Source organism: Acanthopagrus latus, chromosome 7 (assembly GCF_904848185.1).
Source record: "Acanthopagrus latus isolate v.2019 chromosome 7, fAcaLat1.1, whole genome shotgun sequence".
Classification (NCBI taxonomy): domain Eukaryota; kingdom Metazoa; phylum Chordata; class Actinopteri; order Spariformes; family Sparidae; genus Acanthopagrus; species Acanthopagrus latus.
In genome coordinates this window covers 6,685,162-6,700,384 of record NC_051045.1, presented here as the reverse complement: position 1 = coordinate 6,700,384, position 15,223 = coordinate 6,685,162, and the positions used below count along the sequence as shown (strand labels likewise).

General features: G+C 44.0%; 1 protein-coding gene across 5 annotated transcripts in view; it reads right to left on the bottom strand.

The window, feature by feature from the left end:
* The window catches only part of LOC119022724 (membrane-associated guanylate kinase, WW and PDZ domain-containing protein 2), a 53,995-nt gene that overhangs the window by 35,262 nt on the left and 3,510 nt on the right, over positions 1–15,223 (bottom strand). For 4 of the 5 annotated variants that reach the window (XM_037103932.1, XM_037103936.1, XM_037103937.1 and 1 more), the window contains exons 2-3: positions 5,298–5,587; positions 2,058–2,174 (exon numbers count right to left, since the gene is read on the bottom strand). In XM_037103932.1, the coding sequence (XP_036959827.1) occupies positions 2,058–2,174; positions 5,298–5,577 (397 nt within the window). In that variant the 5' untranslated portion in view covers positions 5,578–5,587. Of the gene's footprint in view, positions 1–2,057; positions 2,175–5,297; positions 5,588–7,937; positions 7,989–15,223 lie in introns of those variants that run through there. The other variant, XM_037103933.1, reaches the window with a different exon arrangement.

Below are 15,223 nucleotides of genomic sequence, written 5' to 3'. Positions count from 1 at the left end.
CAAGCAGACAGAGCCATTAGGCTGCAGTCGGCCCCTCCTCCACGCTGGCACTGATAGACATTTGCTTTTAATTTAATTCCCCCCTCTAGATTATTGATACAGTGGCCCGCATTCACTTAATTCTGTCATTCATTTCCATTTTTATGCACTGCCCTCCTGTCTGGGCCTTTGTAATGATATTTCTTGCATCAGTGCCAGCTCCGACATCACAGAACATTGTCTCATCACGAGGATTCAGGGATTGAGATACTCCCTAAATAGCACGGCGATACTTAGCCACAGTTTCAGAAGAATAAATGAAAAAGATCCAAATCAAAAAACCGAGGCCCCGTCTTAGCATCTCTGCATCCTTACAGTAGAAAAACTTAAAATGTGGCTCAGCGGCTAATTAATCCTGATCTGAGGTCATTTAAAGTTCTAAAAACTGACAGAACAACAACAAACAGGAGGAACATACATGTGGTCCTGAAGGGGGCCACAATGAGCCACAGATAAACTCCTCAGCTTTAGGTTCCTGTTACATTAAGCCTCCCTCGATGAAACAAACAACAACAAAAAGGAAAGAAAGATGCTGGCCTGAAATATGACGTGATGGTTTCCAAGCGGTGGCGGGATCAGGATAGCATGCGTCTGCTGGTATCGGCACAAGAAAACAACAGCATCTTAGTGTGTCATCTCCAGCAGATCAGAGGATTACACACCCGGGGGCAGAGCCTGCCTTATTGTCACTCTTACTATAAGAAAGCACCTTGTTGCAAAAAGTTTGCCACCATTGCATAGGACCGTAACAGATTGCATTGTCATTGGAGCCATTTCTGCAATGTCCCCTGACCAAACATCAAATTATCTAATTTTGTACATGACAATCCTCCTTTATCCATCCCGTTCTCTTTATCCATTTCCCAAAATGGCTAAAAGCACTAATCTTTATTTGGACGATTCACTCCCCGAGCAGCTGCTTGTCGATGTAACAGGATGCATGGCTAAGTAATGAGAAGCTTGATATGCATAAAGCAACAATCATACCAGAACATAAATATGCATGCATACTATGAGAGGCAGTTTTATCTTTCTTGCATCACCCACGGAGTTCTGACCTATGCCTTTCTCTGTCAGCGAGTGGGGTTGTACGGCACGCTGACAGACTGCCCCGCGTGACCTACTTCCTGGACTAAAGGAGAGATTAGCAGCAACTCCACACAGCCACAGCAAGGTTAAGACTACATACACACACTAGGTGGTCCGTCTCCTCCGCACGACGGCCCGAGCAAGAAAAAAACAAAACAAAACAACAGAAGTGGACCAACGCAAGTCGGAAAATTAAATCGAAAACAGACCTTCCTCAGAGAACACTGCACGGCAGCTATATCCCCTTCCCATTGACGTCATGTTGTAGAGGATTAAGATAGCAACAGATGCACTACAACTAGCTGCCTTTGGCTGCCATTGTGCATGATTTTTTTCATAAGCATCAAAATGAAACTGCTCATGGAGACTACAGACCTTTAACTCAAGGGATCCTGCAAAAAAAAGCACCTGATAGTAAACAATAGAATGACTCCTACCATCACATTTAATGCCATCTTACCACCACCCAAACAAAGTAATACCCTGGAGCAGAGGGGTGAGGACTGCCACTGAGGATAAACCTTAGTGTTGTCACAATACAGACAGTTGCTATGGAAATGTCCAAACTGATTGCACTTAGTCTAAGATATTCTAGTCTCACTTCAGCCCTGAGTCTTTTAATCATGTCGTTAAATCAGCCAGTTCTGCTCGCATACATTGACACAAGGAAGTGTGGAAAGAGTTCTGTAGGCTTAAACGCCAATTAACACCCAAGATATTCACATGATGGCAACCAGGAGAGGTGTTTTTTTGAGGAATTAATGAGGTCAGTAACTAAAGAGAGGTACGCCTGGATAGATTAAGTATGAGCATGCTGGAAGAAAAAAAAAACCCTATATCCAGGCTTAAAGATCTGCAGAGGATGGAGACACACAAAGACAAGGTGAAGATGTGGAGGGGTGAGAAGGGAAGCACAAAATGGCACTCACAAGGTACAGCGCGGAGGTAGAGGTTCTCTCGTATGACCTGCTGAAGTTGGCTGTCCACTGAGCCGGGTGTGAAGCACTTACTCAGATACAACCTGAGATCCTTGCACAATGTGGAGCCTGAGGGAAGGACAAAGATACAAAAGTGTGGCAAGGAGAGGCAGAAGCAGGGAGAGAGAGAGAGAGAGAGAGAGAGAGAGAGAGAGAGAGGGACATAAAGAAAATCAGCTCGGTAAGCACATCGATGAGGTATATTTACTCCAAGATTTGTCTGCGGCCCGTCAGATAGAGACTGAAATTTATTCAAAGTACTAATCTTTACTGCTGCTGCCAGGCCTGATTTAACACCGTCATTTTACAACCCAGACGTCCACATTCACCCACACTGATCTCTCTATATCGCCTCGCATAGATCCTGAGCATCAAATGTGTTTTCCCGAAATCCCTCGTGCATATATAACAACCTACTGAGGTTAATTGCTGCAGACACAACAGTGGAGGTTTGTCACCAGAGGGGGAGGCCGAGCTGATCATCTGGGCTCAGCTTCCTCTCTCTGATCTCTTAATATCATCTCAAGTGCTTTACGGCCTCTGATGACAGGTCACTTGCTGTTATGGATTGGCTGAGCGCATCTCCTGCTTGTCACTCTGACAGACGACCACTCCATCGGTGCTGCTCCTTCAGGCTGCCGCCCAGCGATCCACCCACCCGCCCCGTCTCCCCACATCCCCCCCCCCCCCGGCCGTCTGTTACAGTGGTTCCACCCAGCAGCAGACTGAATTTGCTCTGCGCCATTAAAAAACGTCACAGCGGTGTAACTTTGTTAGCGGAGGCAGCCGACTGCACGTGCATATGACTGGCCACATATGGCTGCTGCCCGTAAAAAAAAAAAAAGGGAAAATTAATCTAGCCAGCTGGCTTTTGGGAGAAATGACGGGCTTTGTTCATTATGTTATGAAACAGCTGCTACAACATCAGCTCTCTGAGTGAATACATATACTATATATATCCTGCGTTTGTTTTTCAAGAGTGACCTGACAGGGCAGCATGAATACTGTAACACATCTGTACAGTAACGGATGGACCCACATGTTTCTTTTTAAGGGCAAAAATGTTTTAATAGTCACCAAGGAGACTGGAAAACAATATTTGGAGCCAAGAGTCTCAGTGCAATTTTGAGCTACTACATTTTCTGCTACATAATCTTTCCATTCCACTACATTTATACTTTAGCTTCCAGTTACGTCTCAGATTCTTCAATGTTGATAGGCTATTATATGTGACATGTAGCCAATCAGACGGTGTTGTGAGTTCAGAGACCTCAGAGTGGTGACTGCTGACAGAGATGGACGCTGTGTCAGAGCCAAAGAAACACCAATGATAACCAAAATCTCCAATATCAGGCCCCATAAATTAACCAGGCCAATAATCAGCCTGTATGTGCACCCGATACAAACGTAAAAATGCAAGTGACAAACAAATGAGTGAACACAATATCCAGATAAAATGCAGCACGAAATCAGAGTAGGGCTGTGAAATATATTGATATTATTAAAATTTATCTTAAAGGCTTCTGAACCTCCTACTGCTCTAATTGTTGTAACACTTGTCTGTACCAACTTAAACATTAATCCACATTACAGATGATTATTTACCAAAAATCTCATTGTGTTAATATTTTGTGAAAGAAGTCATGCCTACAATATTCACACAATTTCAAGTTATTTGGTTACTGTCATATATATTGTATGTAGCCTAAAACGATGATGGTATTAGTGCCGACAGGTACTCGATTTTTGATATATCGGTTGATAAAGACACATTTGTTTTGCGCTGATCCCTAAAATGTAGATAACATAGGCGGGATATTTTACAGCTCAACAATAAGCTGTCTATAAAGACACCAGTGCACGGAAACAGCAAACTTCACTGAGACGGACTGACTCCAAGAATCTTTATGTCTGCTGTGGGGCAATAGTGGCTGGTGATTAAAGAAAAAAAACCAAAACATTTGCGATGCATGTACAATTTTCTAAAATGATTTCACACAGACCAGGAGTACCATTTTGGTGCTATGTTTCTTTTACAGTGTACTTAAATCCCCCTGTAGTAATAAACTCCGACAGTTTCGGGCCCCCGTGTGTAGATCCCAGGAGGGACGGCGGGGCAGAAGATTGAGCCGATCTCTTGCACACTGTGCAAACACATCCCATACAGGCTACCATGGAGGCAGTCGGATGTCAAGGTTAATAGCAATTCTAAGAAGACAAACTGTTCTAAGGCTATGCTGTCAGAAACCACTGAAGGGAAACTTTGATTTATAAACATTTCATGAATAGATTATATCACTACTCTTTGTTTTTGCCCCTGGAGCACCAGTAACCGTTCTAAAAACCTTTAAGCTGCCGGCTGCCTCTGAGGAGAGTACCCTGGTGTCCTGCATTTGAGGACTGCAGCAGAGGGAGTTGTAGTAGTACTGGGAGGCGTAGGAGGAGGTGTGGTACAGCAGCCCGCGGTATCAGCTCATCCATCACTGTCCACACTACACGCAGTCAGGCTGCCCAGGAAGGACCAGGCAGCCCTCAGGAATGATAATGGATCGACCAGCAGCGGAGGGACTGGGAGCAAAGGTCCCCTTTTACACCCCTGCGGCCAAATCAGCTATCAATCTGGCGGGCAAGGCCATCGGGAGCTGTGGTCAGGTGTCACTCTGGTGACATATCGCCCCGTTCAGAGCCAACAAAGCCATCCGTTACCCCAGCCCCCTGCTCTAAACATCAAGGCCCCTTGCCGGTAACAGACGACTATATCGCCACACTGCTGTCATGTGTCATCCGTAAATTTGACCGCCTGCCCACATATTGAGCAATCGCCTTGACATATCCGGACTAATTGACACGTGCAAATTAGTGCCGGGCTGCTGATTTGGCTCGTGAGAGTCAGACGAGGGCTGTCGAGCGAGACTGTCGTGGAGGACAGCTTGTACGAACCGGCACGACAGATTGTTTGTGCTCTGATGAAGTAAGTGCAATGATGTGCAACAGAAACAGCAACAAGTTCAGGAGAGGGTTTATAGATTGGATGCATTACACTGGGCTGGGTGTCATACATAAATGCCTCGCACTCTGGGTTCGCACCTCGACTGTGTGGCGGTTATCTACACATCCGCCGAAACAAAGAGCCACAGGGTGAGTTATCGAGGGGTGAGTTATCGAGGGGTGAGTTATCGTGTTGAGTCATACCTGGTGACACAGTTTTGATGCGGATGGGATGGGGGCAGGAGTTGAGGACACCCCGGACATCTCCTAATGTCATCCCTAAAACGGGCGTACCCCCGATCTCTAGGATGATATCGCCCACTGTGAGTCCGCCCCCCGGAGCCGCTGTGACAAAAGGAAACTCTCCATAGTCTGCTCCTCCACCAATGGCGATCCCCAGCTCCCCCGACGATCCCAGCAAGGGGACGAAGCTGTCCTGCACCTTGGAGCGCCAGTGCAGCTTCTTCACCGCTGTCTTAGACATGGCGAATGAGCTGAGGAGGAAAAGGGAACAGGATCGGAGGGTGAGCAGAAGGTGTGAGACAAGAAAGAAAGAAAGTGTCAATTATACAACAAGCTGGGGAACGATCCTGTGACTTCACGCAGAAGGTTATTTTGTTATTTAACCTTTGTCGGCTGTCAGTGTCTGAGGCCTGGGGAGTTGCAGTGCTTCGCATCACAACGACATGAATAATTCCAACTGTCCAAGTTTGGGTGTTTTCTCTGAGACGTCGGGAGCAACACATCATGGGAACTGTGTCTTTGTTTAATGCAAACACACTTCAGCAACGTGCCAACCAAAAGACACACAGAGACGTTCCCCCACGGTCATCACGTTTGCTGCAGGCTGACGTTATGTTTTCATGTAAACACACAAGATAAGTAGTTTGTGGACATTAGAGTCACATGGGAAAATCTAGTTTGCGTTCGCTGAATGTACGGGTCACTGAGCGCCTCGGCAGGAAAGCTAAAAAACCTGTAGCTGCAGTTGAACGCCGGGCCCCCGCGTTGTATTTGTATCTACAGTGATGAACGATGCTTTCACACAAATATAGATTATTCAGCACAGTGATTAATTACCCCTTTTTATTTACATACTGCATTCTCCCAGAAACATCCTCCTCCTATTTTCCGCTCAGTCACAGCATGGAAAGACACGTTTTGTATACTGAAGAAAGCTTTAGATTTGGACAAAATGTCCGGTCTTAAGGCGAAGCTGTATTGGAAATAACATGTAACGTGTTTCCTGGGGAGCAGCTGTGTTGTGCATGTGAGTGTGGGCTGAGGATGTAGCTGACATGGTGAAGACTTGTTTGAGTCGACAGTGACTTGACAGCTGTGACGTCCGGGGAGAGAGAACCTCTGACATTATCGGAGCAGCACTGTCACCTTGGCACACAGGACAACAGAGAAAGGTAGGGGAGCAGAATCCAAAAGACAAACATGACATGTAGATTATATAACAGAGAAAGCTCCGTATTAAGGGAGTAGTTTGGCATGGCGGGGAACATGTCTGTCCGCGTTTTTGATATGAGTTTGATGAGAAGATTGCTACCACTGATGTCTGTCGGTGAAAATAAAACTGCAGTTTGGAGACAGTTAGTTTACTTTAACACAGTGACTGGAAACTAGACAGAACCAAGCCCCCAGGAACAGAGCTGGGCTTTGAAGCCAATTTTAATTAGTGGGGAAATTGGGTAATTAAACCGCGATGTGATGCACACTGGCCCAAAATGCAAGACCGGCCCAAAATGTATACTTAAATTGGAAACGGAAGCAGCTAATATAACTCGTGACACTTTGAGATTGTGAGCCATTCAGTCCAATAACAGTTGGAAAGTACAGATTACCGTTCAAGTAAAGGGTGGGCTAAACTTGAAATTAGCCACTGCGCTGGCAATATGTCTCTCTGGGCTACATCAGGCAGAAGCTATGCAGATGTGATGGTGGTTCTGGCCATCACCATCTCTGCAGTGTCTTAATATGGCAAAAAGTGAAGTCGGATATAAGCAAATAGGTGGAGCATGGTGGCGCTGAGGCTTTGTTGATGCTAGTTAGCTGTACAGCCACACACTCAAAGCTGCCAAACCCTTGACTTAATGTTAAGGCTTAATATAAGTTAAATGAGGGAGTTACAGTTGTCATGAATGGATAAATGAGCTATATAAACTTGAGTATTTTATTATGGGGCTCAGTGGGGATTGACTCAGTTTTGTAGCCAGCCTCAAGTGGCCATTGGAGGAACTGCAGTTTTATGGCGTTGCTGCACTGGCTTCATTTTAAAGCCCCAGAAGTGACTGTTTGGTTACGTTCAGGAAGCTGGACTGATTAATTATCCAGTCCAATATATCGACCAATATTTACTGCAGACATAACATATTTGTGTGTAAGGTATGTTGATGGACAGCTAACATCCAGGTACAAGAAATGCCAAACTAGGTTTGAGACAGTTTCCCAGGTACACTTCTATGATTTCCAACTGTAAAATGTCCTGCTCAACTGCATGTTGATCGTTAACAAATAAAAAAAAAAAGAAGTCCATATGGAGATTATTTTTAATACACATAATGCTGCTATTTGCTAGCTGTGTCACCCTCCCCTCAGGTCTTTATTGCTAAACTAAGCTAACTCTCCTGTGGCTGCGGGTGTAAGTGTGGTGTCAATCTTCTCATCTAAATCTGGGCAACAACTCAAACCTATTTCTAAAAATATCAATAATTCCTTTAACCTAACTTTGGAACATATTTGCTTAAACAAAACTGCTCAAACACAATATTCTTAATGGACCAGTCTGATCTCCAGGTCTGTTGTGGTCAGGATATTAGCAATTACACATCGCCTCACCAAGATCCAATCCTCTTAAGAGACTGCGTGACTATGATGACCAGTGTCGGATGGGTGGGGATAACACGCCCAGGGTCTCCCTGAGTGCACCACCGAGCCTGGTCTTAGCGGGGGCACCCTGGGTCCTGTGGTCCAGAAGGCCTAATAAGACCGCTTTAAAGAGTGAGAGAAAGACAGGATATAACTAATCCCCTCCACTCGACTGGTCATTCGACAGGCAGATCGGACAGAAATCCTCTCCCTCCATCCTCTCTCGGCCAGAAGAGAGGGTCCCTGGTGTTTTTTCTTTACACAGAGCCGGACAGATGAGGAGGATGAAGGCAGAGAGTGAGAGATTAGAAGATAAGAAGCAGAAACAGGGTGAGAATGAAATGTGTTACTATGAAATACATTCGGATTATGAGGTTGTTTTTTTTTTTTGTCTCACACTCTGAGAGAGAAGAGATAAAGAGAAAGTACAGAGGTCAGATGGAGATGGAGAGGCGCCACACAGCCCGAGGTTAGCGTAGGACTCACTGGTTTGACCTTACAGGACTCCGGCTCAGGCGACATGAGTCACAGTTTGGGGAACAGGCGTGCTGGTCATCACAACATCGAGAAACCCAAAAAAAACCCCACACAGCTTGTATTTCAGTCTTGGTTAAAAAGGGTGGGAATGATTGTCACCGCTTTTTCTAGCGTAATTAAACAAATTAAACAAACTGCAATCAAAGACGAGGCGCCATTAAGGCCCGCATGGTTCCACCTGAAATTGTCACCTCCAGCCCTGCCAAGCAGTGCGCCCAGTCCCTCCCTCTCCGCCCTGCTGTGAAACCTTCTGCAGCTACATTCTCGACCTGCTTTTTCCCCAATACAAAGCCAGTCAGCCAGCCATCCGCCCACACAGGAAAAACCCAGAAATACAACTTGCATTAAGCGTGCCGTGAGAGGAGAACAAAAACAGAAGCATCAACTTTTTCTCCCCCCATCTAATCATACACAGTATACTCCCATGTGCATCAATCCTACGTAATAATTCTATAAGCCGTTAGTCTCTTTGTGCTCCATCTAAATATTTCTCAGAATTTCACAGCAGTTGGCGGTGATGATTAAAATCCTGGAAATGAAACATCTGATTGGTAGGGTGGTATTATCCCACTCTTATGGCGGGCTTTCGCTGTCGCACTGTGTCTACATTATGCGCATGGAGGCAGAGCGTGCCGCCCGAGCTCTGGCTGTTGTCTTGACCTCCCGCGTCTGATGGGGGTTTAATGAGCCACAGCCTGTCAGGTCCGCTGAAGCCTGGACACGTCCCGCCGCAGACACACCCTGACACTGCTTTGCTCTCACTCTGCTGTTGGTGTTGATGCTACAAACCGGCCCTGCGCACTCGTCTCGCTGTGTTCACTTAAAACACTGCGCTGCTCGCCATCGAGGCTGCGGAGGAATGTAGTGCTTGTGACAGCTGTGTAATTCAGTGGATTAAATGAAGTAACAGGTAATTTAAAAAAAAAAAAAAATCTGCAGAGGATGTAATTGTTATGTAATGTTGGCTGGATTTAGCTTTTGGAACAATTTAAGCTGTCATACTGATCTTCAGTATGTGAATGTGAACGGATGAGTAGGTAAAAATGTCTCGAGTCTGCATCCATGTATGTCCAGCAATTATAGCTGAATATCCAATCCTCCTTCACTGCTCACAGCATCATCGTAGCCTTTCTTACCCTCAGGTGTGCTGAAACTACAGGTTAGGGGCTAAAATGTAAAATAGTTGTTTATCTTAAGAGTATTGACATTAGAAGCAGGTAATTATTGATAACTGAAAACAATCCCCATCATGCCTCTGTGATAGTGATACTTTGAGTCAGCATGCTAACATACTCACAACAATGCTAGGTATGTTTAGTATCGTCGCCATCTTAATTTAGCGCCTTCAACAGGGGCTCCGTGACCACTAGCGGGTCTCCCCCAGAGTTACTGACCCAGGGGACCACTACATTATTTAACATGAATCCAACATATTATACGCCAACATAAACAAAAAAACCCCCAAACATTTCATTTACACATCAGCAGTGATGCATGATTCCTCTGCAGTCATGTGAGCAAGCTAACAGAACTCATCAATTAACAACATATTATTGAAATTATTGAATTATTAACCACAAGTGCGCTGACATTCAAGTGAGCCACGATGGATCTCTGAGATACCCACCACACCACAATCCACCGCTGAAAATAATGAGGCTAACGCGGCTAACATTAGCCATGCTACGACTGCTGCTGACTTGTTGATACATGGCACTGCAGGTCAAACCTGCATTTAACTGTAGGCCCAGACTGACTGTTTGAAGACCCCTTTGGGAGTGTTAGCACGCTAACATTTGCTAATTATCCCAGAGAAGAAGAGGGAGTGCCATTACTTTTGCAGGTATCTGGTCATAAACTAACATAGCGGTAGGCAATCTGTTATTTTAGGATCAGGATAGTTCTTCAGGTGTCTACAATCTACTTTTCAGTTATGATAGAAACCAGTAGATGGCTCTGCTGATTGGTCGACATATTGTTAACAACATGAGTGACAGCTAGCAGCGTGGCTCATAAGGATCAGTGCCAAAAAGAGAGAAAGATCCTCGATGCATTATTTTGTTTCAGTGGTGCAAATGGAGTAATTAACTGGTTATTCAGCGCTGGCTGTAGTCTACAGAACAGTTAGACATTGAAAAAAAGTTTAGATAGCTGATCCGGATTTGGGATTAATTACATCATGATAATAATGTTTGGCCATATCTGCCACCTTTAAACTGCAGTAGTGAACACATTTAGCCTTTATATTGTCTTCCTTTAAACCGTGTATCTTTTGTCCTCACAGGTCAAAATTGTTCACTTAATTCTCTGTTGCACATTTAATCCCAACTTGATTCCAGCCCATTGCCACAATTTTTCCATAATATGACACCTCATTTTTGAGTAACAACTACCCAGAAATTCTGGATCATCATCAAAATGAGGGGAAAATATGATGATGGTTTATCACAAATTAGTATATGAATACATTTATATAAATAAATACATTTATTTTTGTTTATTTGTCACTGGCAGCATATATATGTTGTCCTTCAGGGTTACCTGAGGACAACAGGAACCGTGTCTATACCAAATGTCAAAGCATCGGCTCTATAGTTGTATAAGTATTTTACTAAAAAAAACTAATGGTGGTGATGGACAGATTGATATTGCAAATCTTTGAGCCCTCACGCCGCCCGCAGTTATATTACTCTAGTTGAATTACAGAGAGCCAAACACTATAACTATAACTACAAGAGGACACAGTATACGGATTCAAGGATATCTAACCCTATAAAAAGAATGCTCGATTGAGATTTCTGACCTTTGGGTCAGGAAAGAGCTGACCACTACATATCCAGTTTCACTGACTTCCTCTCCAGCAGCGACCTGCTCAGGATCTCTGCAGCTTGCAACTTCGGCCCCTCCAGTGTAATTTCAAACCACAGCGATCCGTCAATGGCAAAACACACATCCTCTTGACTTCGAGGCTATTCTTAGAGGATGTCTTTTCATTTTCTCACCAGATTTTTTTTTTTTTTTTAAATCAGATGGTTAAATACTCAAGGCTATCACGACCTGGTGTGTAGTATAAACAGCTGCGCCGCAGTGTTCTGTAGTGCTGAATACTCACGCTTCTTTAGCCAGAGAACATTTATTGTTATCTTTTCATCTTTTTTCTGCTAAAAACAGGGTCAAACTGTAATTTAAGCTTCATCTTAACAAACTTAATACACCGACTGCTGCGCTGTAATAATACCGTGTGGTGCAGAGGTGCTAAAATTCCCGGTCCGAAGCTATTAAAATTCTTCCCAGTGATTAGTTTAAAAAAAACAGCTGGCAGCTAATAGTCATAGAACAAAACGTCTTTATTACAGGACAAATTAACCGAGCGGTTATTTCAGGTCGGATCTTCAGGGTGTTAATTTATTTAAGTTACACAGATGAGCTTTGCCACAGAGCTCAATAATTCAAAGTCAACTTAAAGGAGTGCATCAAGGACATGAGGGAATAGCGCTGACATTGGGGCGGAGAGCGTCTTGAAAGACCTTGAGGGGGAAAAAAAAGGGGGGGTGGGAGCAAAACACATCAATTAGATCGAGTGAATAATTTAATTGGCCAAAGCTAAACAACAACATCTTGTCTCGACAGATTTATCCAGCAGGGTGAGGTCCGGGGAGCACACACTTCCACTCTGAAACAGCACTTAAAGACAATTCTTCAGCTGCACGACCATCAGCCGTGACGTCTCACCGTCATATCGGCAGCTCCACACCTATTTCTACCATTCCCCTTGTATCAATAACGTCAGTGAGGCTCTCCGGTCTCTCTGTGTCTGTCAGCTCTCGTGATTCTCCCCATGTTCCTGATGTCTATCTAGATGCCGGCCCTCATCCCCATCAAAGCCGTCTCTCAGCTGGTAGATCGCTCTCTGACATAATCGGCTTTGACCACGCCGGAGTTTGTGAAACTTCTGCAAAGACACCAAACTTTTTACACAATCAGCCCCTTCGCAGTGAGATGGTCCTCTGATCTAACTCCGGTTCATCTAAGCAGCTTTTTTGCACTACACGAGTCGGCTTGTCCTCGTAAGAGCTTCCGATGGCTCGACTTGGTGGAGCCACGCTCGCTCTGTTGTCCACATTCTGTTTCCGCTCTAAATGAGGTCTACGATAATGAAATTAGCCTGTTCAATTAGCTCAGCTAGAATGCTCGATGAATTTATGTAACGTTACTTGGTATTTTATGCATGCTCGCTGGAAGTTCAAGGCAGTGAAGAGTTGTCTCTCCCAAATATGAATTTCTGAGAATATTGATGGACCGTCTGTGTGTTTTGTCAGCTAGAATGTGACCAGAATGCCGACCCGCTCCGATTGTTGGTCTCTCTCTGCAGGCCCTCGCAGTGAGTAAACAACTGAGAGGACTCGAGGTTCTTTATAAGTCTGCAAACGCCAGGCCAGAGTCAGCATGACTGACGGTTACATAATACAGTTACCAGCCATGTGCTCTGTTCTGCACATCCAATGGTAAACTTTAAGAGAGCAGTCGTCAACACGCAGCGGACACGAGAGCTGAAGTCATTCTGGTCATTAGTGGATCCACAGAAGATTAAAGGGTACGTCCTTCAATTTTACGCATCAAAGTGTGTTTGTTTAGAGGTCTCGGGGAGTTCTGCTGTGTATGTGAAAATATGTAAAGCCTTGATGTTGCTCCACAGGAGCTACACAGGATTTAAAAGTTACCTCCAGTGATGAGAGCATTGTGGGTAATCCAGGCACCATGTTGTTTCTTTTGTTATTTTACTGTCCATAATGAGTCGAACAGTGTCTAACCAGTGGGCCGCTCTTTAAATGCAATTTAGCCACTGAGTGACATCACTGGAAGTAATTAATCAGATTAAATACAACAATAGTTTTTTCACGTCTGCTGTAATCGTCCCCCGTAAAACACTTTAATGTGTAAAGTTGGTGGAACTGCCCTTTAACCAGCAACAATTTGGACAATCGATTATTGAAAAGGGAAAATTACAAAATAGTTTCTGGTTCAAACTAGTTTCTCATGTGTGGGCTTTTGCTACTCTTCTTTCTTGATACTGTAGAATGAATGAGGGCAGTAACTATCAAATATTTCCATTATTGATCAATAAGCTGGTTTTATTTCCAATTAATCAGTTTATCTTTGAAGCCTACAAAATGTAAATGTTGTATTTTATCCAACAAGTCCGAAACTCAAAAACACTCAATAATGAGCTGGAACCTGCAGCTGCTTTGCATTTGTGTACTTGACAAATGTCACAACGATTAATTGATTACCAGGATAGCCGACTGCTGATCACTTTCCCGTTGATTGACTTGTCGACTAATCAACTTAATTGACCATGGTTTGGCCTGTTGATCAATTTTATAATACTATGTTGATCTCTTGGAACTTGTGGCCAAGCTTTTTACAACAATTTTCCATTAAAATATGTGGACTTAACAAATAATCAATTATTATAAATAAGTAGTTTTTAATCATTTCTAAAAATGATTGTTAGTTGCAGCCTTTAATAAGAGGAAAACATATATATTTTGACAGGAGAGGATTGTACTGGCTGTTGTCAGTGTTATTGTGAATAACCAATAAATAAAGATATGTATATTGTGAAATCTGTCCATCATAATGTTTTATAGTTCAGATGTTAAGTTAATGTTTCATAAGACAGAGGAAAACAGCAAATCCTCAACAAAACTGATCAGCTGGCACCAGTGCAGGTTTAAAGATGACTTAAGCAATTGATCAACAATTAAAACAGACACAGATTCATTTTTGGTCAATTAAGTGATCAAATCAGCTCTACAATGTACATTCATCTTTTTAAATATAGTGTAGAAAACAGCTTTGATGTAAGCTTAATGTCATCACATTCTCAAGCACTTCCACTGATGATATCAAAAACAAAAGTGACGTAATGAAAAATCCTCGTCTGTCTGACTTTTGCCGTCTAGTTGGGGGTATTTAGTGCAAAGTGCAGGCGGACGAGGAACAACAAGCCCTTCACATGAACCCGTCGGACACATCGAGCGCCGAGCTCATCTCTTCACTCTGACCTGTGGTGAGGCACGCTGCTCCTAATCTCACAGCGTCCTCCCACGGGTGCTGCTGCTGCTGCTGCTGCTGCTGGAGGTCAAACAAGTAAGGCATCTTAAATAACCGGTGAACTTAAACACATCCAAACTAGCAGACGTGGGGAAGTGGCGGACAGTGGCTGTGACTTTCTCCGTCTCGTCTGACATCTGTGCCCTGACCTCTCCTGACGAACATTTACACCAAACCGTGCGAGCGACATGGGGTGCACACTAAAGCTCCGCGCTGCTCGCTCGCTTTCAAATCTAGGGCACGCGACTGCTCGACACAAAACAGACAGCAGTGGCAGATTTAAAAATAAAAGATTAAATGCTCGTGGGTTGAAACACACAACGTATCTCCCACTGCCACACACACACACGCACACAAATGGAAACTATTGGCTCTTTTACACACTCAGTACATGAAAAAGCTGATAAAGGAAACATGGGATGAAAAAAAGAGACATTCACTGTTCTCTGCACGCCATCTATAAATCCAAAACCTATTCCAGTGTGTGATAAAGCTGCTCTTGTGTGCATTCAAAGGGACTTAGTGTAAGATTAAATAAGTCTGTCGAGCAGCGAAATGACATCCGTCCACAGAGGAGCACCTTACAGTGATGCTCAGTGATG